The sequence below is a fragment of the Tinamus guttatus genome, unplaced genomic scaffold (assembly GCF_059628265.1).
Source record: "Tinamus guttatus ecotype Peru unplaced genomic scaffold, ASM5962826v1 Tinamus_guttatus_pri_ptg000649l, whole genome shotgun sequence".
In the NCBI taxonomy this organism is placed as follows: domain Eukaryota; kingdom Metazoa; phylum Chordata; class Aves; order Tinamiformes; family Tinamidae; genus Tinamus; species Tinamus guttatus.
The window spans coordinates 2175720-2199615 of record NW_028289183.1 but is presented as its reverse complement, the minus strand read 5'-3'; the positions used below and the strand labels follow the sequence as shown (position 1 = coordinate 2199615).

At 54.2% G+C, this 23896-nt stretch overlaps 1 protein-coding gene across 2 annotated transcripts in view; it reads left to right on the top strand.

The window, feature by feature from the left end:
* HLF (HLF transcription factor, PAR bZIP family member) overlaps positions 1–6283 on the top strand; it is a 31839-nt gene extending 25556 nt beyond the window's left edge. Inside the window, exons 2-3 of one of the 2 annotated variants that reach the window (XM_088535954.1) lie at positions 493–713; positions 3704–6283. In XM_088535954.1, coding sequence (XP_088392080.1) covers positions 493–713; positions 3704–3922 — 440 coding nt within the window. In that variant the 3' untranslated portion in view covers positions 3923–6283. The remainder of the gene's footprint in view (positions 1–492; positions 714–3703) is intronic. The other variant, XM_088535952.1, reaches the window with a different exon arrangement.
* Positions 6284–23896: the final 17613 nt, after the last annotated feature.

The window sequence follows — 23896 nt, the reverse complement described above, 5'->3', positions numbered from 1 at the left end:
GTCCTGTTATAAACATTAGACATTGTGTGATCCTATGTTAAGGGTACCCTTGAAGATGTATGTGAAAAAATCTCTTTGAGAAATAATTGGAAGGATTAAAGTGCAATGGATAAATCAGAATTAAGAGACAATGCTTATGATTTGTTTCTGGTATGATCTTAATGATATGCTGAGGGTTGGAGTGATATGTCCTCTGCCTGCTCCCTGGTGAAACTCGGCGTTGGATTCAATCATATTAAGATGAGCATTCAAAACTAGTCATCAGAATTAGAAGCTCATTCTGAATTCAATGGTATGAGCATGTCTGGACCTAAGCATGCGCCCTACAAAATGCCCATTGTAATACTTAATAAAAGTAGCTAACAATGTTACTCGGAGTTATAATAAATAATCACTCTAAAAATTTAGGGGGCCTCTAAAATCTGTATATTCGGTGATGCCATTTATCTTCTATCTTTTAACATAGCTGTAATTCATCTTTCATTTTTGTAGGTCAGATCTTGCCAGCAAACCGAAACACACCAAGTCCCATCGATCCGGAGACTATCCAAGTTCCTGTTGGCTATGAACCTGACCCAGCGGATCTTGCTCTTTCCAGTATTCCTGGCCAGGAGATGTTTGACCCTCGTAAGCGCAAATTCTCTGAGGAAGAGCTGAAACCCCAGCCGATGATTAAGAAAGCTCGCAAAGTCTTCATTCCAGATGACCTGAAGGTAAATTGGAACTGGTAACCAGGTTGTTCGTACACAGGCTCTATCACGGTTGTTTTCTGAGCTATAGATTAGGAGCCCGAATCTGTTTTCTCATCAAAATCAGCCAAACAAACTCTGACTTTGATGCAGAATTAAACTAGAACAGCTCCAAGTATGACTGAGGGGCATGTGTCCTTTTTGAGACAGGCAGCAGCTGAAATTCATGAGATCAATATTAATTTCCCTTGTATGCCAGAAACTTCCTCTGTGACCCAGGTCACAAGCTTACTTTGTCCTATATTTCCCACTTATGAAACAGTCTGATCATGTTTCCTTTTCCTCCACCCTGTCTGTCTCATCGGCACAGATTGTAGGCTCTCTTAGGAAGAATCCCTCTCTTAGAGGGTGTAGTCCAGGCAGGTCCCTGATAAGGACAGTGAAGTATTTTGTATCTCATGTGGAAGGTTTTTTAGCTCCCTCTTTAGTAATTAAGGAAAACACTGCATTAAAGAAGTCTAGATGAAAGGGTCTAATTGTAGAAAAAATGGGCAGCTCTACCTGGTAGAGTATCTGCAGCGAGGATTGTATGTCATTAAACAGACACTTGCAAAGGAAACATTGAAAATGCACAGCCAAAAAGTGTGATTTAAATATTTAATATTTAATATTTAAAATAAAATGCAATCATACAAAATCGCACCCTCTTTTATGCTTTTCACTATTTGAGATATGAAGAGCAAAATTCTTAGAGGAGGGCAGAGCAAATTGATCAGTTGATATACTGAATCAGATAGCCATGAAAATTATCTTTATTTGCAAAATCCTATTCCCAGGGCGCTATTTCCGAGAGGAATGTTTTCTCAGAGGTTGTCAGTGCAGAATTTCATTCTGCAGTTGCTGCTGCCCCCCGAAGGCACAGACTGAAAGCCTCTTGGAATCAGTGGGAATCTTTGGCTCTGCACCCAAAGAGCCTGGGATGCCATGTGTTTACACCAGACTGATAGCATTAGGAAAAGACATTGATGCTATTTGCTATTTTTATATCTAAGGATAATGTCATCCAAATTAAAAGCAGAGAAATGACAATTCCAATGCTATGGAAGCGGTCTGCTGCTTCTCCTTTGTCTATAATGCCCTTAGTCTTTGTTCAAAAAGATGCATCTGCACCACATCATTACTATCCCAGGCAAATTCTGTTACTGGAGATGCTGCACTGATACTGCAGTATACCAAGTCTGTGTAAAGAAAAGTATTGAAACACCTACCTGGGTATAAGGAAGGGTGGAATGGCCAACTCAGTGGGGTTTTGTGCTCTCTCCAAGGCATAAACTTGTACGAGAGATGCCCTTGGACTATTTCAGATCACAGGTGGTGACCATCAGTGTCTGTAGGCTACAGTGGAGCCTGCAGGTTTTCGGTCTAAGACGGAACTAGAAGTTCAGGGTCCCTCATTTCCCTGAGATAATCACAGCAGCTGCCCTTGACTGTCTTGCAAGTGCTTGACCCAAGGGCTGCTCCTGTCCTGGCATGTGGAGTGGCTGGCGAGTCCCGGGGGAGGGTAAGCAGATTAGGCCGGTCAATCGTCTCTGGGCTGCATGTGATTCTGAAATGCCAGCCTTACCTCTTTCAGGCCTGGATTAAGGGATTTGCCATAGCAATTTGTTAAAATAAAGATGGATGAAGCCTAGGTGGCACACTAATAAATTGCATAAAGCTGATTTTTATGGGGTGGAATGAGATGGGAAATTATAAACAAGATTTGGGTCATAGTGTTTTGCTGCATGCTTGTTTTTAAGAGGATTTTTCTGAGGGTCCCACCTAGGCAGTGTAGAGATACACCGGACCCAAATTATTATTTCTGCACACCTTATTAAGCTAAGCTAATGCAATCCAGGCATAAAATACTTCCAGCAATTGTTTTATCCTTCCTCCTTGTGGCAGGAGGTGCAGAGCAGCAGTGTACACAAGGCCTGGCGCGCTCTGCTGACAGACACATGAGGGCTGGAGAATTTACCTGCTCGGTCGGAGCAGATGTCTCGCTGTTCTCGCCCAGGAAATGGTGCCGAGCCGAGCTCGGAGCATAAGGAAATGCGAGAAAATAGCCTGGATGATTCCAGGAGGGGGCTGCATCAGCCTTGTTCTGCAGAGGACTGAATGTCACCTTTTCTAAAGGCTTCTGCACAGTTCCCACTCCATCGCTGCTGTTAACACTTAGTTCAGTTTAGCTTAGATCGAAGCAGCACTGAAGCTGCTGTGGTGTTGAAGGACGCTTCGTTTGGAATCTGGAAAAATCAGGTGAAAGTTTCAAGTGCCTTGCAGCCTTTGATGCACAAGTAGAGTGAAGGTGGACTCCCAGAGGTGAGTCTTCAGGCGTGACACTTTGGGAATGTGTTGTGGAACTTCAGAGGTGAGAGGTACCTTTTTCTGGCAAGCGCTTGTTTTGCTATTCCTGATCCAGCTGTAAAGCAGTGCCAGGAAATCCCCTTCCATTGACTTGCTGTTCTAGAGGGCAAAGCGAGAGTGAGTCCTGTGGAGCTTTGTAGAAAAATCTTTGGACAAAGGAGGAAGAGTTGGAAAACAGAGAGGTGGGAATGGGTGATCCCAGCACCCCTGGGATGGGAATGGATCGGGCTGGCAAGGAAAATGTGCAGGACCTACACAAGAAGACAGACACCGTGCAGCATTTTAGTACTACTCGGTGATGGGCAGAAAATGAGTCATTGCATGCGAAGGTGGGTGCGCTAACTAGGTCAGGGAAGATGCGAGCTGAGCTGGACCGCTGGAACACGCTTTTCCTTGGAGGAATCCCACGAGGAGGGCGGGGGTGAAGGTTTTGACAGGGACACGGGCCTCGCTGCTCGCTCGATGGCTCCTGCCGTGTAAGTCTAAAGCCTGTGGGGTTCAGTGTCCGCGCGAGCAAATCACGCGGCGAGAGCCCGCGGCCGGATCCCGGTGGCTGCTCCGTTTGCTGAAATCTAATACTCTGTCTGCCGCTTTCTGTGTTTAATGAGCAGGATGACAAATACTGGGCCAGGCGCAGAAAGAACAACATGGCTGCGAAGCGCTCGAGGGACGCCCGGCGCCTCAAGGAGAACCAGATCGCCATCCGCGCCTCCTTCCTGGAGAAGGAGAACTCGGCCCTGCGCCAGGAGGTGGCCGACCTGCGGAAAGAGCTGGGCAAATGCAAGAACGTCCTTGCCAAGTACGAAGCTCGACACGGCCCCCTGTAAATTCGAGGCGGGGAAGTGGGTTTTTTCTTTTTTCTTTTTTTTTTCTTTTTCTTTTTTTTTTTTTTGTTGCAGGTTGGCATTTGACTAGATGGACAATGTGTTTCCTGTTTGATAGCACCACACCCAAACCAACCTTTCTGTCTTCAGCACTTTACCAGAAGCAGAAACAAAACTGACTTTATTTTTTGTTTGCGTATGCGTGTGTCTGTGTGTGCACACGCGTGTTCACACGTGCGTGTGCTCGTGTGTACGTGTGGGTGTCTGTGTGTGCGCACGCATCTCAGCACTTCCCATTTTTATGAAACCCTCTTCAAAGGGTGCCACATTTTTACCTGGACTGTTGAGAACCGCCATAGTAAGCTTTTTATTATATTTTTTTTTTCAGTGCTGCTTCAGATTAGGGTTTTTATGTCATTGTAACCAGATCCATCCTCCTGATTTACTTGGAAAGATCCCAGTATAAGTTATAAAAAAAAAAAAAAGGAAAAAAAAAGAAAAAAGGAAAAAAAAAAAGTAGATCTCAGTTTTTCAAGAGTAACAAGCTATTGTTTAAGTATGTCTAATCAGAAAAGTTAACATGCTAATAAAGTGCACAAATAATAATTTAGTACTACACTGCAGAAATATTAATTTATAGATTGCTTTTGTTGTATTTTAAGTTTTGGTGATAAGTGTCTCCGATTTAAAGTGCTGTTAGACTGAGTTAGCTCTACTCATTATAGATCCCCTCATGGCTTCTCTCTAGCTGTTAAGGTTCCTTTTCTTTCCACGGACCCCCGAGTACTCGATAGACCACAGAGTGTGTATTTTGCACTGTCTGTACCTGAAGCAATAATCCTGTTGTACGCTAGCGCATGCTGCCCGGGTGTTCCTAGTGGACGTAGGATGGTTCCCCTCCCCAACAGGAGTTTTCATGTCTTTAACAAATAAAAAAAACACAAGGCGTCAAAGACACCTTAATGTGAGCATGCTAATTGTGTCCCTGCTGCAGGGAGCGCATGTATAAGAAGCAGGATAATTAGTTGGAATGAGAACAAAATTAATAGTATCGAATCAGATCCGATGTTGAAATCAGAGGGGCTTTTTATGTTTTCAGTTAGTTTCGCGTTTCTTTGAGTTCCGTTTTGTGATTCAAAATGAAATGAATACCCAAATTCAGTTGGTCTTTCCCACGTTTTGTAATATATTTTCTGTGGATTATATCTTGCTGTTGAAAAATCACTTTAATTCAGTTAGAAGAAGTCCCTGGTTTGCGAAGCCCATCTTTCCTAGTGGTTGTTGTTTTGAGTATGACATGAACTGATGGTTCTGAACTTTGTTACGTTTCAATCTCTCTATTTGCTTTTGAACACGTATGTTCTAGTATAAAGTGGACTTCTGAAACATGAATGTAAGAGACACTGGTGTATTTCAGAAGGGGATGGTGTTGTCATATACTGTGGTTAATCCAATCAATCTAAGTGTTTACTATAGACCAAAAGAATAGATATTATAAAATGTATAAAGTTTATACAGAATAATTATAGTATGTTTGTTTTGTACAGTATTTTTCAAGTACAAATACTGACAAATGTATTTTGAAAGACATATATTATATATAGCAAAAAGAAAAAGCTATTCCATGTTTAAAATATATAGCAAAGATATATATTCTCCAATATTGTACAGAGAGGAAATGTTTGTGTTTTTTTTTTAAATCTTTAATATTTTAAGCCTGCCACTGGCACATTGGTATGCTTTGTGCTTGAAATTAAATTTTTATGGAAGTAACATGGCTTTCAGGGGGTTCCATGCTACTAGGGAAGAGAAACTTTATTATTTTCCATATGAAAAGAATCCGTTTATTAGGGATAAAGCACAACATATTTTAATCAACTCTTGATTGGACAATACAGTTTTTTATGAAGGCAGAAAAATGATATATAGGACAAAAGAAACTCACATTCATTTGTAATCTGCTGCTGCTGCTAGAATTTGTTTCCAGCTGATTCTTTGTTGTTGTTTTTAAGTAAATAGGTTGTATGTACTGCATACGTTTCTTAACATGTGAGGAAAATAAGGTGCTACACGTCTTGTTCACGGTTTTCTAAGTGTTTTGACATTATTTTCAAATAAAAGGTTGTTCATTCCATTAAATCAGTAATCATGCTTCAGGAGATTGTTACAGTGGACTCAACGTTTTGTTCAGCATTAAATATATCCTTGCATCGATGGCTTTTTTTGCAGTATTTTTCCTCAAATGTACCTGACTTGTCAGTGCCCTGTAATGTGCAGTACTTGCCTGTGGACCATTTATTCAGTGCATTGAATTTCCATGTGCTGCAGCCAAGTTTTCATGTGTAGCAAGTTATTTTCTAAAGGTCAGTATAAGCCACTGGATGCAAGGGTAGAGAAACGAGGCTGAAAGTGTTGGACACAAGTCTGTTTATCTGCTAGAGCCACTAGGAAAGACACCCTTTTTCTCCTTTTCCTTTGGCACAGGTTTTTGGCAGGGGCAGGGCTCAGTCACGCGCCTGGACACACTTTCAGCAGCAACCCAGCAAATTGCCCCAGCATCGTCTTGGCCAACGCTGTCATTATTCTTGGGGTGACACGTAAACGGCAGGAATTGCGGGTGTGACATCCCCAGCTGGTACGCAAACAGCCAGACCCAAAGGTGGGTTGTGTTGTCACCACCACGTGGTCATTAAAGCATAAAAGGCAGCTCGGAAAAAAAATCGAGAGGGTGATTTTTGTTCCTGGGGTGGGAGGTGTTGGTCAGTACAGGGCAGGGATCGGGGGTCCAATTAATCCATGGCGCAGGATTCGCCTTTCACTGTGAAAGGCAGGTACCCGGCGCAGCTGGAAAGCTCACCCTTGGTTAAAAAGAAAATAGGTGAGGAATATGCATGGGATATGGCATGAGAAGAACAGGTTTTCCAGTCAGAGTGTCTCCCCAGAATAACAGTTTTAAAATATATAATATATATATATTTGTCTTGTTTTCAGTTCGTAAGGACAGTTTAGCTGGGATCATCAGGGCTCTGATGGCTTTGTTGTATAAAGGAGCTCGTAGGTCTATCAAAGTATAATTTTATAAAAATAGAAATATATATATTTGCAGAGTGATTTAATAGTATCTCTAAGTAATTTGCTGACTTCAATTAAAGGGTAAGCATTGGTAAAATGCCTTTTTTTTCCTGAAACTTATAATATATATTTTTTCTTTAAAGAAAAGCCCTCTAAAAATAAAATGAATGTGAGATGTTGGTGAATCCTAGCACCTTGTGCGGCAGAAGGGGGATCTATTTTTCAGTTTTTCCTTTGTGGTGCGGCGTGAGAGTCGCTCGAACGCTGCGGAGGGCCTAGTGACTCGAGGCCACAGAAGGAAGAAATTCCAAAGAGAGGCTGGAGTGTGAGCTCAGTGTGGAGCTGAGGCTGGCTTGTGCCTATAGACACGTCCGTATGTGCATGCACGTTATACAGCTCTGCGGGAGCTGCAGGGGGGCCGAGTTAAAGCCAAAGGATGCCCTGCCCATCCTCTCCCCCCAAACGCAACTATTGGAATCTCTTGCCTCTGTCGGTTTGTAGTAGCCCCTATTTTGACTATAAACTCTATTTTTGCATGTGATTTACACAAGAGATGTGCAGATAATTTTTATTTTGTTGTTTGTTTATGTAAAGAAAAATTCTATGTATTAAAACTTACAAGTGATCAACCATTGTATTTCTGGCAACACCACAGGACAGCATCTGTTTCAATATGAGTTGAATAAATAAGATCAAATTAAATGTATGACATGAAATGAATTGCATCCTGTATGCTGTTCAGCCCTTTTTTTTTTTTTTGTCTCTTATTCTTAATGTTTAATAAACTTTAAATTTTTTCTTCTCTCATCATTGTACTTGCTTGGTGCTTGGGGCTGGGGGTGACGGAGAAGGGGACGTCAAGGCGAGGGGACTGTGGCCCTGGGGGACCCCGTGTGCCTCGAGCTGCCACAGCACTAACTGCAGCTGAGCCCGTTCTCCTCCCTACCATAAAATTACATAATTGTAATAGGTATTATAATATATATAATTGTATGTATTACATAATACATACTTTAATATATATTAAACACATGACTAAGCTTAGTAAATGCAGCTACAGACTTAAGCATGTTATACATGGTAACAGTGTACATTATAAACACTTGAAGTATTCTGTGAGCACAAGCACAGAGCACTTAACTCCAGATTGATAAAAATTGGGAATATGAAGCTGTGTTTCTGTTCTGCTATATACTAAATGACTGCATGGTTCATATTGGGCATTATAAAGACAAGGCTCTTCCTCTCTCTCTGTAAATGCAGAGACATGCATAAGAAATACTTCAGAGATGATAGGTAAGCACGACACAGTGTACATACTTCGTATTCAGTTTTATAGATAAAGATCAATTCATACTGGGGGTGACGTTTGTTGTTGTGTCTACATAACATAGAGTGTCCATTTATATATTATATATTTATAATACAATAGAGGCATTAATTATAATAATGCACAGATATTATAGCACATAGTACATGCATAAAGTATGATTTGTGCCCTGAAATATGGTGTAGATTTAGCATTAGATAGGTGGGTACCTAGGTGAGGAGGTAGGTAATTAGGTGGGTAGTTAATTGGTTAGGTGGCTAGATGGGTATTTCACTATTTAGGAAAGGAAAACATGTCATTGCTTATTCACTGGAAGCTGATGTTGCAGTTAGAAAGATGCAGACAGTGGTGGCACTTCAGCCCTGGGAACACATTAGTGGCAACTGCAAGAAATTTTTCCAATAATCCAGGTGGAGATGGCAACACAAGCCAGTAAGGTAGCAATGGAGCAGCTTTTTCCTGCCTCTTGTTTTGGTCCCACAACCTGGTGAGATTCACAGCAGATAACCAGACAAAATGCCATGAGAAACGTCCAAGCGCAGTATATCATCTGTGAGACGTGAAGGACTTTGAGTTGGCTTCAAGTGACCACATTGGGCCATTTGATTTGTCATCTCACAGGGCTTTCCGACCGACCCACACAGCAACCAGCCACGCACCAGCCTGAGAGATAAGCTGCTCCCCCAGCACTTGTCACTTGTAATAGCTGTATCTGTGAAGACAAAAGGAAAACGGTACAAATTATCATCACCGCCACTACTTATAGCCCAAACAAAAGGCTGAGCAAGACAGCTGTAAAAATTGCATATGTAATCTACATAAAAAGCATCACTTTAGTCAGCTGCAGCTAAAATAAAGCTAAGTCCGCAGGTTTAAAGACTGACATGAGCACTGTAAATCATTATTCACCACTGATTAATTTACTGGAATTTCAGCTAAGGAGTAATAATAATAATAAAATAAAATAAAAAGTTGCAGCACTATTACGCCAATGATACTCCTCACCCAAACATAACTTACAAAACCTAAGCTATATTCCTTAGTTGCTTTTCCCAGTATTGCCTACAACAGAGTTAACAGGATTTTCTGGGGGCTGACTCACAAAAAAAAAAAAAAAAAAAAAAAAAAAAAAACAGGCAGAAACAGAACATCACAACATTTAAGACTTCTGCTACTTTCTGACTTTTTAGTCCTTATTGTAGGAATGATATCCAGACAAACACAGAAGTCCCCGGATTTGAAACACTGTTAGCTAGATTTTTACGTAGCTTACAGTTAGTTTGTTAGGGAATTTTTAACACACAAACAAAAGTAAATCCTTTGAGTCACAAAATACTTCCTGGATCATTTTTATAATAGTTTTCAGACTAGAATTCTGCATCTTAGAGAGCGATGAAGTAAGGGCACAGTAATAAATCATTTCAGCGTAATACTTTTGTCCCAAAGAGTGTCAAAGGGGGATTCATGTTATTATTTTGCTCACTGCTCAGGATAACTCCAAGTGCATGCAACACACAGCTAGGCTAGGGTATAGTGGCAAAGTTAGACCAAAGTTGACCGTACCGAACCCTATGCAGCAGTGTCAGAGGCCCAGGCTAGTAGAACTACAGTTGTTTGACCACGCAGTAGTTGCTGTGGCTGTTACTCTGGATGCTCTAGCATGAGTCAGGCAGCTCCTGGCCAGGTGCTCACGAGGTGCAGGGAAGTCCCTCATCAGCGTTCAGGCCCGTCCCCCACCAGGCTGCGCACATGCACACACATATGCACACACAGAATAAAGGCCCCAGCCAGACATGGGGGCAAGTCCTTAACAAGGCACCAGCGCGCACAGCTCAGCAGGTGCCTCTCCAGGCACACACAGGCCGGTCCCACTCACCTAAGGGCACCCAAGCAGGTCCCCACGGAATCACTTGCAAGCGCTGAGGGGCGGGGCTGGAGGCGCTGAGGGGCGGGGCTGGAGGCGCGGTGGGGCGGGGCTTCAGGCACTGATGGGCGGGGCTTCAGGCACTGATGGGCGGGGCTGCATGCGCTGATGGGTGGGTTTTCATGCTCTGAGGGGCGGGGCTGCATGCTCTGAGGGGCGGGGTTTCATGCTCTGAGGGGCGGGGCTGCATGCTCTGAGGGGCGGGGTTTCATGCTCTGAGGGGCGGGGTTGCATGCGCTGAGGGGCGGGGCTGCAGGCGCTGTTGGGCGGGGTTTCAGGCGCTGATAGGGGGTCTGAGGCACTGATGGGGGTTTCAGGTGCTGAGGGGCGGGGCTGCAGGTGCTGAGGGGCGGGGTTTCAAGTGCTGAGGGGCGGGGCTGCAGGTGCTGATGGGCGGGGCTGCCTGCTCTGAGGGGCGGGGCTCCGCAGCCTCACCTGAACGGCAGAATCTCCCCGGAAAAAGGGAAATCTCATCCCAAAACCCCTCCGAGCCTGACGCTGCCGGGAGGACGGGGCGTGCAGGGATGGAAGGGAGGGGGACGGCCAGCCAGGAGCTGCCAACCTTCCCTTCCAATGAAGACATATGTATTTATGTGCCCTAGCGTGAGGAGCTGCCTTTGGCTCCGCTGACTGCTAGAGGAAGCGCCCAGGGTGGCGGTACAGGACGTACAACATGGCCGCCGCGCGGCACAGCCCTCACCGGGACTTCGCTACCGGAACCGCTCTGTTCCGCCCTACCGGGGCTGGCGGCCCCTTCGTGCCAACCCGTCACCGCCAGCCCCTGGCGCCGCTGGCCCTTGGGACCCCTCGTGCCCCCGCGAGGGGCAGCCGGTCCTGGCTGCAGCGGCATCTTCCCCACGCGGCAGCTGCCCCCACTCGGGCTCTGTTTGGGGCCAAGCGCCTCAAGGCCACGGTGGGTGGTCAAGGAGGCCTCGTTGTGCAGCAGCTACCTCTCCCTCACGGAGCGGGAGACAGCGGGTTTGATCTGCAAAGGCCAAGGCGGAATTACCGCTGCTGGGGGCAGCACTGGTGCCCGTGTGCGCGTCTGGCTTGGTGGTGCCGAGCCCCCCCGTGCAAGCCCGGAGCGCGGTGCCATCCTGCCCTCACTGTCAGGCACATGTTGCCGGAGGGGCTGGGAGGAGGAGATGCTCCACGCAGCGGCTGACGAGTGGGTGACCCAAGGACCGGGTGAGCCGCGCGGTGCGGGCGCCTCGAGCTCGCCGAGGCTCCCGAGCTGAATCCACGCAGGCTTCACATGCTGCCGAGGTCAAACAAGCACCAGAAGGCTACAGTGAAACACAGCCAGGAGCCACGGGCCGCAAGTGACAGGAGGTGCCAGTCTCCTCTCCCCCCCAGCCTTGAAACCGCTTCTCGCCGTTATTCTGAGACTCTTATCCAGCAACAGCCACAGATAATTCAGAGCGAGATGAACACAGGTGATGGCACCGTTGCCCCCACGCCAGCGGAAGGAAGATGGATGTTTTGCACTCCCTGGAGAGACTGAGGAGCTTTCAGTGCTTTATCTGCTGTAAGTGGGAGAAGCCTCCTCAGCAGGGCCGCCTCGTGGCCACAGCGGCCACCTGCCGCGTGCACTGCAGCCGCACAAGCGCCACCGGCATCTCCAGGGCTGCTCGTGTCCTTGGGGGCCAGCTGAGGGGCTGGGCTGGGGAAACTGAGGCAGGACGGGGCAAAGCGAGAACTGCAGGTTGCAAAGACTCAACATTTACCCTGAGCCACCAGCCAGGGCCACAGTGACCTGCTCCGCTTCGTCGCCGGCCCGGCTGCCTGCAGGAACCGTGCGTGGGACGGCCCGAGTCGCACGGGTGCTGATCCACAGCGGCCCTGCCGGCTGCATGCGCTGCTGCTAAAGCTGATCCGTGGCGTAGGTCGAGGGGCAGGGAGGTCCATGCTGAGAGCTGGTGGCAACTGCAGCCTTTCAGCCTCCTCCATCCCGTCCCGGCTGGGGAAAACCTGGTGCTGGCCTGCAGGACGTGGGCTTGACCGTGGCACCGTTCACTGCAAAGGTGACCAGGGGCTGGATGCCAGCAGGGCAAGGGCACCTGCAGCCTGGCACGGGACAGCACCGCTGGTTAACAGCCCCTTGCACCCACCCCCTAGGCCATCATGGCCTGCGGTGACACGGGGTGCCCGGCACGAGCGGGCGGCAGGAGCGGGAGGGCAGCAGGAGGCGGCTGGGGGTGACGATGCAGATGTCCAGAGCGCGCTGCTCCCACCAGCTGCTGCTCCAGCTTCCCTGGCACCCATCGCCTTGTGCTGAGCCCATGCTGCTGCCAAAGGACACGGCAAGGGCAGGGATGTTGGAAAAACAAACACCGGAGCAGCAGCACTGCCGGGAAGCCTCAGGATGCAGGAGCAGCGATGGGCAGGAGAGCCGTGGGGGAGCCCCTGGCTCCGGGGAACTCCGCTGTCCAGGCACCCGCCGTACCCAGGCAGCCGGACGGGCTCCGCGCGGTGCGTCCCGGCCGGGAGCAGCTTGGGGAAGGGAGGAGCGCGGCAGGACGGGGAGGGCAGCGAATGCGGACGAGCGAGTGCGCTAATCCAGCCGTGCCACTGCCTGCGTCCCGGAGCGGCCTCCACCCTCGGCACCGAGCAGAGGCACTGCAGCCGCCAAGGGCCAAGGGACGAGAGGAAGGATGGAGAGATGGAGGAGAAGTGGGATGGAGAGAGCAGCGGAAATGCTTAAGCAACAGAGTCCCAAGCCAGAAACAGCACCAAGAAACCCAGGCAGAGTATTTAGGAGGGGGAACAGGGTTTCGTTCCTTCCAGAGAGGAGAGGGAGGGCGAACGCAGACTGTCCTGGGAGGGAGTGATCCCTTGGCCTCTACAGTTATTTTAACACAGGGCTTAAAAGCAGTCAAGTGGTGGGGAAAGAGGGAGACAACGCAGGGCCATGTGGCCGTCCCTGCACCCACAGCACTGATTTTCCTGCCAGAAAAGTCTCCTTCCACGCCACGAGCACCAACACACGGCAGACACGGGGCGCCCATGGGAACCAGCCCCCCCCAGAGCTGGGGCTGCACCAGGGTTGTGCTGTGCAGAGGTTTCCTCTTGTGCTGGGTTCCCTCCTGTCCACTCACCAGCCTGGGCTCTCTCATGAGCAAAGCTGGAAGGGGAAACACAGCACCGCGACTGTGTCGGACGTGGGATCTGCTCCGGCTCCATCCCTGTGTTACCAGCACAGGGATCAGGCTGGTGCCACCTCCACACGGCACACGGCCAAGGTGCCCCTGGGGACATGGGGTGGTTGCAGTGGGTGCCAGCGTCACACAAGTGCCCGTCAGGGAGGAACAGGCAGAGCCCGGCATCCAAGATCCACAGGAGCCAGCAGGATCCGCTGCCGCGGGAGGGACACAGGAGCAGGGGCATCGCTCCTGTCCTCGCAGGGCAGCTGGGGCCTGCAGCCAGCGGCGTGCAGCACAGGAGAAGACATAACAAGGTGAAAAACACTCCAAACACCCCCAGTTTGGCGGGGGGAAAGCACTGCAAGGCCTCACCAGCCCCGAGCACCTCCCAGGGGACATGTCGGAGTGTCTCAGCTCTCAGCTTTTAGGTGTCCACAGGAAGACTCAGAAGATAGACATGAACCCCAAGGGCCGAGCTGTACCGGGCCTCAGCAGCGCCCTCCTCCACACCAAACTCCCCCAGCTCGGGGGCAAAACACAACAAAGTCTCATCAGTGCTTGAGCGCCCTGCGGGGACCAGCATACGCTCCGGGGCAGGAGGGAGATGCTCCCACCCAGCCCAGAGTCCTGGGAGTGGGGACATGGAAAAGCCAAACTGGACTAACCACTGCCTTGGGGTGGGCTTTTACCCTCCCCTCCTTACAGGTTCAACATGCTCTCAGGGTAATTAAATTAATGAGGGCTTCATTACTGCCAGCTCCCAGGCAGCAGTGTTTGAAGTTGCCCCTCTGCAGGGCAGAAGAGCAATTAATGCCCTGTGAGGCTGACGAGCTGCAGGCTGAGGCTGGGGTCCCCAGTGTGTCCCCGTCACCTCCCCGGTGCCGGCAGAGCGGGAGAGCTGCATGAGCAGCAATCTGGGAGCTCCATCCGCAGGGGACCCCCAGCACCGTCCCCCAAATTTGGGCCCGCACTCATTAAACAGCCCTCAAAGTAAAGCCAAGCAGCGCCGCTGGCCCACAGCAATACGCACGCAGGGGTACCAAGCATTCGCAGCAAGTGCACGTCCTAACAAAGAGCGCGATGTTTGCTCGGTGCTTTCATAGGACATCGAATGATTCAGCTTGAAGCTCATTGAATTGAACCCCTCGGACAGGGGCACCAAGGACGTCCCCGGTGGGGGCTCCTGGGAGGCACCGGCCGTGGCCGAACACAAGTGCCCGGCAGCGGCGGCGGAAGGGCCGGTCCTGGCAGCCGCCCAGCCCATTCGATAACCCCCGCGCTGCCAACACGAGGGGCCGGGGCGCCGCGTTTCACCTGCGCAAATATCCCCAACGCCCCAGTTCCCGGGAAGCCTCCGTGTTTGCAGAGTCACGGGGCAGCCCTGCGCGTTCCGGACCATCGCGGCAGACCAAGCGTTTCCCGCCAGCGCTCAGCACCTCCGGGAAGAAACTGGATGCCGCTGCCGGCTAATCTGGTGTGTGTTTCCGTACCAGCCAGGGGGCATGAACCGCTCGGCGTTGATGATAACATTGAAGCAGGTGACCCGTGCGGCTGAGTCAGCGGCGCTCGCCGGGGCCGGTGCGGCCGGTGGGACCGTGGCCAGCGCTGCCCGCGGCCGGGTGGTTGCGGCGCCCTGCGCCTCGTCCCGGCTCTGCTCGGTGCAGAGGCACCAGCCGTGTCGGTGCGAGGCTGCGGCTGCAGCTCATCCGCCCGCCCTGCATCCCGGTGCTGTGATTCCCACACAGGCCTGGATGTGTGGGAAGATGTGGGCCGGTGGAGAAGCCCCGTATCCGAGGGCTCTGAGTGCACCCAACTCTGTGGCTCCTGTGCATGGGCCGCTCGGGTTTTATCTTGCACCATGGCTAGACATGATTCCTGGTGCAACAGGGCAGAAATATCTGCAGAAGCTCTGCGGGGTGAAGGGAGCTCTCCATGGCACATCCCATGACCCCAATCTCTTGGTCACATTGTCTGCCCTGGCAGCCCACAAGAGAACTATGAAGCCTGCTCAGAAATGCGACGGTGGCTCCAGTTCACCCTCCAGAGCCTCGTTCACACCTTCCTTTGCATCACTGCGGTGCATTTGACCCTGGGACGGGGGCTGGTGCAGCTGCAAATGGGAAATTGCCCTGTCAAATCACAATTAAATGCACCCCGGGGAGCAGAGCCAGGGATTTCCCTGCCAGCTGCAGGGGTGACAGCTCTGCTCCTCTGAAAGGTGCCAGTGGCCACGTTGGGATGTGACCTCCCACTTCCATGATGTTTATTCGAAGCCAACCGTACGTTAAACCCGAACCTCACAGCTCAGCCCTGCACCGAGCTGCAAAAACCAAACTACCCTGTCCCATGTGTAGCCCTTGCTCAGTCCTGTGCCCCAAACCCCTCGTGGGGCTTTGCCATGTGTTTGCTGCCCCCACCAGACCCTCCTGATCCCACGTGTGGAGCCTGGTTTCCATTTTCTCTGCCATTTTCCACACACGTTCGAAGCCGCTGTCACCCGCCGCCTGCCCCGGCCCGGCTGGAGGTGCCGCCTAATCGCAGACTTCCTCCACTTAGCAGCTCAGGGCGCAGTAATCACCACCGCGCGCCCGCGCCGGCCCCGACCGAAACTGCTTCCCCCACCCCGCCCAACGCCAGGTGCCACGCGGGGACACACGGAGGGACGGACGGGCGGACGCTCCACCACCACTGCCAGCCCTGCTGGTCCATGCGGCGGTTCCCGCCACTCGCTCAGGCTGTTCTTGGCGGCCGGACGTCCCCGCTCGCCTTGCAGGAGGGACGGCGGCAGCGCCCGGTGCCGTCTCCTCCGGAGCCCTTTCGGCGGGGCTGCCGTGTTTGCCCGCTCTGAAGGATACAGCGATAAGCGCAATCAGCAGCTCTGTTTTGACTCCGTCGCTTCCCGCGGGCACAGGGGACGTTGGACGGGATGCCCATAAAAACACGCGGTGCCCGTAAGAAAAACAAGCTCCCGCTGCCGGGAAAAGGAGCCCACGCACAGCTGCGGGCAAAGGGGGCACCTCCAGCCATGGGCGCTCTCCATCCCAGCACGGAAACCAAGGCAGGGCGCGGGGAACGGGCAGCCGAGACGCACGTCAAGGACACCTACAGCTGCACAGCCCCGTCCCGGCTCTTCTGGGGCCTTCCCGGCAAAGGCATCGCACCGGTTTGCCCCTTGATTCCCGCCACAGGGATCGCTCGTTCTCGCTCCAGCCACCCCCGATTTCATCAGCGCTGCCAAACCCACACAACCAGTTAGCTTGGAAAAACAGGCGCGCGCTTAATGACACCTTTGGAGCCGCGGCGCTCCGTGCGGCCCGATGCGGGGGGACTGTCTGGAGGAGCCTAGTGGACGAGGTGGCCCAGCCGATGCCCCGAGAGCTGCCACTTCATGGCTTCCCATGACGGTGCAGCGCTGCTGCTTGGCATGCAGGTTGCCAGCGGCAAAGCTGAGCTCCCGAGTCTTCCCGCTCCATCCATTCCTGCCCCGTCCCGCTCGCCTCGCGCGGTCCCGGCAAAGTGGGGCAAAGCCAGGGAGGGAGGAGGCCTGCTGAAAACCAGAGCTTATAATAGAAACCGGGTTAGGGCAAAACTGTGGGTGGCAGGATCTGCCGTGGCAGGTCGAGCCGGGGGCTCCGCTCTGTCCTCGCCGCCAGAGCCGGCCATGCCGGAGGACCAGGAAGGGAGGCAGGTGCCAGGCAGCCAAAGCTCATCCTGGTGTAATCCCTTTGCGGGCATGGATACGGGCGCCAGCATGGCGGGATACGCGGCACCTCGGCAGCCGGCCAGGGGTTCAGGGGAAGCGGGAGCGCAGCAGGCGCTCGGCAGCCAGGTTTTCCCCTCCTTCCTTCCCAGGAACAATGCACAAGGAGCCGTGGGCGGGCGGCGCGGTGCCAGCGGGGACCGGCCCCCCGGGGGACGTGCGTCACCGGCTCCGACCCGCACGGAGGGCTCGGCCGGCCCGCGGCCACCCCGAGGAGCCCGCGGGCGGCCGGGGCTGCTCCATGTGCAGGGAGCCACGTCCTGGAGGGATGAGGCCGGCTGGAGCCGGCAGGGCTGTGCCTGCGAGCTGCTCTTGGGGATGTGCCATGCCGGGGAAGAGCCTGCTGCCCGCTCCAGTGCCATGCCGAGCAGGATGCGGCCACGTGGTGCAGACGACAGCCCTGGAAATCGGGGCACTGGGTGCTGTGTTGGGTGAGGAGTGACTAAAGCACAGGCAGACGAGCTCCTTCGAGCGCGCTGCACGCCCTCGGCACGTGCGTGGTGGCTCTGCACGGGATTTAGCTCCTCTGGCTTCACGCTGGGCAAAAACTCCCCATGTAAAAAGCCCAAGGGCTGGATGCAGCCCACAATGTCAAAAAACACCCCCGCGAGCTCCATTCACCTGGACGCTGAGCTGGGCTTTCCAGCACATCCCGGCCAGCCCAGGAGCGGGCACCATCCTGCCGGGCTGCACCCCGGGGCGCGTGAGCAATGCCCGGGATGACAGCAGTGGATCCAGGCGGTGGTTGTATCACCCGCGCCTGCTCGAAGGCGCCTGCAGGAACTCTGGTCACGCGGTCCTGGGGACCCGTAGCGAGGATGCTCATCCTTGCATGTGTGACGCTGGGGACACGGCCCAGCTTTGCACATTGCAGCCACCCCTGGGCTTCCTGAAAGCGAATGGAGCGACTGGTGCTGCGGGTGGGATGAGGCAGCGGCAAGCGGGGGGATCAAGGAAGGCAGGATGATGGGGATGCTCCCAGCAGCCGGGGCGGCTGAGCTCAGTGGAGGCACCGCTGCCGCCATCCCTGCCCTGTTCTCCCGATGCGTCCCGCCAGGTTCCGGGGTGCCAGAGGCAGCCGGAGCGCCAGGAGGTGGCATCAAAGAGGAACCCATCATCCCCGCTACGAGGAAAAGACCTCCCCGGGCAGAGGCGACGGGGCCGTTCACCCAACCGAGCCTGCAGCCTTGCTCCAGTGCCCGGCGCCTTATGCAAGAGCGGGGCCGGAGGCCGGTTTGTAGGTCAGAAAATGGAGGCGCGGGGCAGGTAGGGGATTGGGCTGGGTCAGCCGATGAGTCAGTGGCAAAGGAGGGCCGGGAGCGGCGAAGGCTTTATTAGCCGGCGCGGGGTGGAGCGAGGCTGCCCCGGGAGGCTGCGCCCAGCGAGCCGGGAGGCAGCGTCTGCCCCGGGTACCCGCGAGCACCCGCGTCCCCGCGATGCCGCCCCGGCCCCGCAGCCCCTCGACGCTGCCCCGCCGCCCTTGAAGCCTCCCGAGCCGCCCGCGCTGCTGATGGAGCAAGGTCAGTGGAACAGGTTTCTCCTCCTCCTCCTCCTCGTCGGTGCCTTTGTGCCGCCGCGGCGATGCGGGTGCCCTCTCGCCGCCCCGGCCGCCGAGCTGCAGACGTGTTGACAGCGGCTCTCGTTAGCTCGGTTATTGCAGCGGGTTTGGGCACAGCTTCAGGCTCGGCTCCGGATACAGTGGCTCGGCCGGCGCAGAGGCTCGGAGCTGCCAGCGGCCATCCCGTTGGTGCCAGAGAGCCAGGGGAACCCCCAGGGAAACCCTGCCGGGCTGCAGGGCTTTGCACGGGCTCCTGCTTGCAGCCCTGCTCGCAGCCCTGTCCCGGCCCCTCGTTTCCCTGCCAGGTGCTATTCAGCAGCAGGACTGGGGCATGGAGCCTTCACCCCTGCAAGGCTGCTGGGCTTCCCCCAGGAATGATGCTCCGGGTCCTGCCAGGAGCCTCTGGCCTGGGGCTGGCTCCATCCATGGCTCAGAGGGCACCTAGGAGCACCGTGTCCTGCAAGGGTGAAGCCCGTCCTCGTGCTGCACAGGGCATGGCAGCACAGCACGGAAGGGGCAGAGATTGCAGAACCGGGGGGAGGCCATTCCTAGACCTCCAAAAGAGTGGAGGTAACGAGCAAAGCTGCGATGGCAGCCGACTCCCGGGGTGGTCTGGGGGCTCCGTGGAGAGAAGTGTTGCCGGGATCAGGCACACGTAGCCTGGGCCCGCGATGGCCCCGGCACCCGTCCGCCAGCAGCGCTTGGAGCAGTTTGAGCTTGACAGTCCAGGGACAGGGGTCTCGCCCGACCCCACACAGAGACAGTGGCGCTGCCCCTTGCTCTGCCCAGGGGGATGCTCAGTGTTGCCCTTTCCAGCCTGACCCGCTGTCGATGCCATTGGCTCCGCGTCCGCACCGGCTCTGCTTGACCCGCCGGCCCAAACCCACCTCCGTTGCAGCAGGTGCTACCGCATCCCGGCCGGTCTCGGGCTCCCCGTCCCCAGGGCCGTGGGCTGCAGTCGCTCCACGTTACTCAGCTGCTGGGCTGGGAGGTGAATCCCCGGCACCACGGGCAGGAAATAGCTCAGCACAGGGAGTGCAGCGGCCGTGGGCCAGCACCCTGCAGCCCCCGGCCCCTGCCCTGGGCATCCCTAGGGATGTTCCTGGCTGCAGCAGGTGAGGAGCATCAGACTGGAGGTGCCCTGTTCGCCGGGAAAGGTCCCGGAGTGGCAGTGGGCACTGGGACAGCTCAGCATGATGGCCAGGCTCTCTCCCCTCACACGGGCGATGCTGCTGCGTGCCGGGATCCGCGCAGCCCCTCTGCAGCACTCCCTGCATGCCTCGTTCCCTGCATCCCGGCGCCTCCGGGGAGCGGAAACCCACTTATTCCCAGGGCTGATGCTCCTGGGAAGCCCATGTACAGCAGCGAGGGGTGGTTTGGCAGCGTTTGCCTGGGCTGTGAAGGGTGCGCAGAGCCTGTGGGGCTGGGGCTCGCTGCAGGAGGGTCGTTGCGGCCTCGTGTCGCGCTGCGGGGCTGGCAGCGGGACGGAGGAAGCTGCTGCCTGCGCGGTTTCTGTCCGGGAGGGTATTTCGGGGTGTGCCAGGCCCGGCCTCCACCCCCGCTTTCACAAGAGGCCGCTCCAGCGGGAGCAGGTTGTTCTCAGCCCCAGCCAGATGCAGTTCAGAGCCACGAGCTGCCCAGGCCGAGCGTGCAGGAGGCCGCGCAGCCTCCGCTATGGGGCAGGTGCCGTGGGGCCAGACCTGGCTGCTGGGAAGAGCTCCTGGGGATCGGGGACGCTGAGCAGCCTGCCCGGGGCCGGCTGCATCTGCACGTTTTGTGTGGGACAGCGTGGTGGGACCAAGCTGGGGGATGCGTGGACTCCTGCAGCCAGCATCATCCCCATGGCCCAGCACCCGGTCCCATTCCTCACCCCGTGTGGGGACAGTCCTTGGCCCCGACCAGGTGCTGGGCTCCGCCAGGGCTCAGCGGGGACCGTGCTGGGACCCAGGAGCTCAGGGCTGTGCTGAGGAGCGTTTTGGGCACGTTCTTATCTTGGTGCAGACTTGTCCTGTGGCACCTCGGTATTGTAGCATCCCCTTTTCAACCAGAGCAGCTCTGGCAGGAAAGACAATTTGGAAGGGGCCTCAGCACCAGCAACTGCTTGGATGCTCCCAAGGTAAAACAAACTTACTGAGCTTGCAAAGGTGCGAAACCTCCCTGCACTCTGGTCACACAATTGCTGGAGATATAGAAGGCAGGGGACCAGGATGTGACCACAGAGGCAAGAGGGGAAGGGGATGAACACGGTCTCCACCATCTCAGCTGCCTCCTGGGCATCCCGTTCGAGGCAGGACGTGTCCATGTGCTGCCGTGTCCCTGCACGCGCCCCGGCCAGGCGGGCGCCCCCGGGGGCCGCGTCCCGGCAGAGGGAGCTGTGACACTGTGTGACATTAACACGCGGAGCCGCCAGCCCGCGTGCTGGAGCGGGACTGCAGGAAACACAGCTTGGGATTCACAGCCTTCCTGAGGAGCCACCAGCTCAGCACACTCCATTGCCTGGAGTGCTCTTGCCTGGAAATCAAGCCAAGATTATTCCAAATATAAAAGCATTTTTATCTCTAGAAACTACTTGTAAAAGCTAAGAGCAGATTTTGCTGAGGTGCCTTTATGAACCAGCCTGACTAGCGCTGCCCTCCCTGCGCGGCCGCGCTGCGAGCAGGGCAGAGCAGAGCACCCCTGTGTGCACGGGGATGAGGGTGTCACACGCACCCTGCCAGAAGTCACTGTCCTCGGGTTATCCCTTATCGTTTGCATCTCTGAGATGGGGCCAGATAAACAGCTAGGGAAACCCAGGCGTAGCTGAACGTGTTCCTCGAGCTGTGCATGAAGGGGCAAAGCAACCGTCTGCTTGCGGGAAGGGTTTATGTCCACGGAGGCTCTTGTGCCCCGCCAGAGCAGCCAGCGTTTCTCACAAGGGTCAGACTGGAGCTTCCCCTATCTCTGCTGGAGCCAGAGCTCAAACCTCCCTGCGAGGAGCCCGCAGAGCCCAGGCCCCCTCTGCGGCAGCAGGGGCACCATGAGGTTGGTGTGTGGCTGCTGGTGCTGTAACGAGACAGGCCGCGGCACGACCACGACAGGAACCAAATAAACCCAACTTGGATTTGTTTAGATCCAGGAGACCTTTCAGGCCTTGTAGCATAAGCCTAAGATAGGATCCCCTGGTCGATGGGGTTGTTTGATCCACGCTTGTGTTTCTGCTGTGGCCCAGCTGCCAGCCACCTCCACTGCAGTTTCAGTGCCCTGTAAGTAGCCTATGGGCTGTCTAATGGCCGTCACGTTGTCTGTGGCTTTACTATCTCGCCTGAATCAGGTCCAGCAACAACGTAATCCAGGCGGCACTTCTCTGAAGCGGTGGTTTGCATCACGGCCTGCACAGGCACCTTGCCAGCGCGGACATGTTGACTCTCCCCCATTGGGCTGTGTCACTGCCAGGTGAGATCAGGTGAGGACGCAGGTCCCCAGCTCGCTGCTGCACCCAGAAATGCTCCTGCCACCCACGAGCCACCCATGCAGCATCCCGTGTGACACTGCAGCACCGGGGCTGGGAGCTGAGGGCCTGGAAAAGGAGCGTAACGGTCAGTGAGAGAAGTGACAGGTCTGTGTGGAAGCCCTGACACCTCCAGCCCAGAGCGGGGCTGTGTCTTGAGCATCGCTGGTTCGGAGCTGCCCAGAGGAGCCTCCTCGCTGCAGCCCAGCGGTTCTGCTCCGGCACCGGGCTCGGCTGGGGGAAGCTCCTGGAGGAAAATGCCCAGGCCCTTTACACAGAAACTGCCTGCACAGCGCAGAGCCCTGGGGAGACAGGACAGAAACGTTACCGCTGCAGGACAATCTGTGTGACCGGGGTGCTGAAAAGCATCCGGCACCCCATTGAAAGCACAATCTTCGTTCCAGTCTCCCTCAAGAGAGCCCAGACTTATTTCATAAATGACAGATATCAGAGCTGGGCTATCTCTAGCTAAGACACCCAAAAAACAAGACAATTAAAGCTCACCCCTGATAACACAGTATCAAACAACATACCCAAAGTAACCAAGAACCAGGAGAGGGGCCAGGAAGCCCCGCTTTGCTGCACCTCCATCCCAAACCCAATATCAAGAACTTTGCTCAAGGAAGACTGGGTGTAATTATTTATTTTGGGTCCCTTTGAAAAGACCGTCGCGCAACTCCTTCCACTCGTGGCTTTGTGGTTTCTCAGCCCGTGACTGCATTTCCTAGCCACCTGCGTAGCACATCCGTGTCCCTTTGGAGAGCGGCCACTGTTGGATGAAGCTGCCTGGTCCGAGCTCAGCAATCACCCCTCGGCACCAGGAATCCCTTGGGAACACTGCACGGCCGAGGAGCAGAGCGAGGGAGCGGGAGGGCAGTTCAGAGGGACTGATGGGGACTGCATCCAGCTGCCCCAGGAAAAGAGTCTCTGGCTTGTGTTTTCTGGCAACTTAGAACTGGTTTTTGTTTCTGCTGCTGCTGCTGCTGCTGCTATCTGCAAAGGGAAAGAGAAAAATCTATCAGCACCCTGGGGATCCAAGAATGAGCAGTATTGAAAACCAGCAAGAAACACACAGATGTTTAAAGGCTGAGAAGCCCAAACAGCCCAGGGGATTGCAGTGTCAGCGGATATGACTGTGGGGAGACCCAGTCTCATGCCACCCATTCACCTCAAAGGCAGGCGTGTGGTCCTTTGGGACCAAACCAGCCAAACCCTGGAAATGCCAAAACAGCAAGAACAGCTCCAACCCAAACACGCAATCTCCAAAGGTTTGAGTAAGAACTCAAGCATTCGAGGAAGGTTTCGGAAAGCCAATGGGCACTGGCCTCCATCTGCTCCCGCTGGAGCACTGCGGTTGATTTCCTAACACCTTCAAGAGGTGAAGAGTCAAGACAAGTGTGAGCGTGGTTGAAAATCCCAGCTACAAGGACTCAGAAGAACCAGACCACAGAGCAGTCCACATTCATGTAGGTTATGAAACAAAACTTCATGTCCCGCCCAGCCGCTTTAGGGCTGTTGAGTAATGAACTAACACTGCTGCCACCTTTCCAAACTCTCCTTGTTTCCACACAAGCAGGAATTTGCCCACACGCAGAAGCACAGCGGTTGCCTGGACTCTTCCAAGTAGGTTGAAACCAAACCCTTACGTTACCCACATCTCCACTGGCTGAAAAGTTTAATCGCTCAGTAGCCGCCTCTCCTAC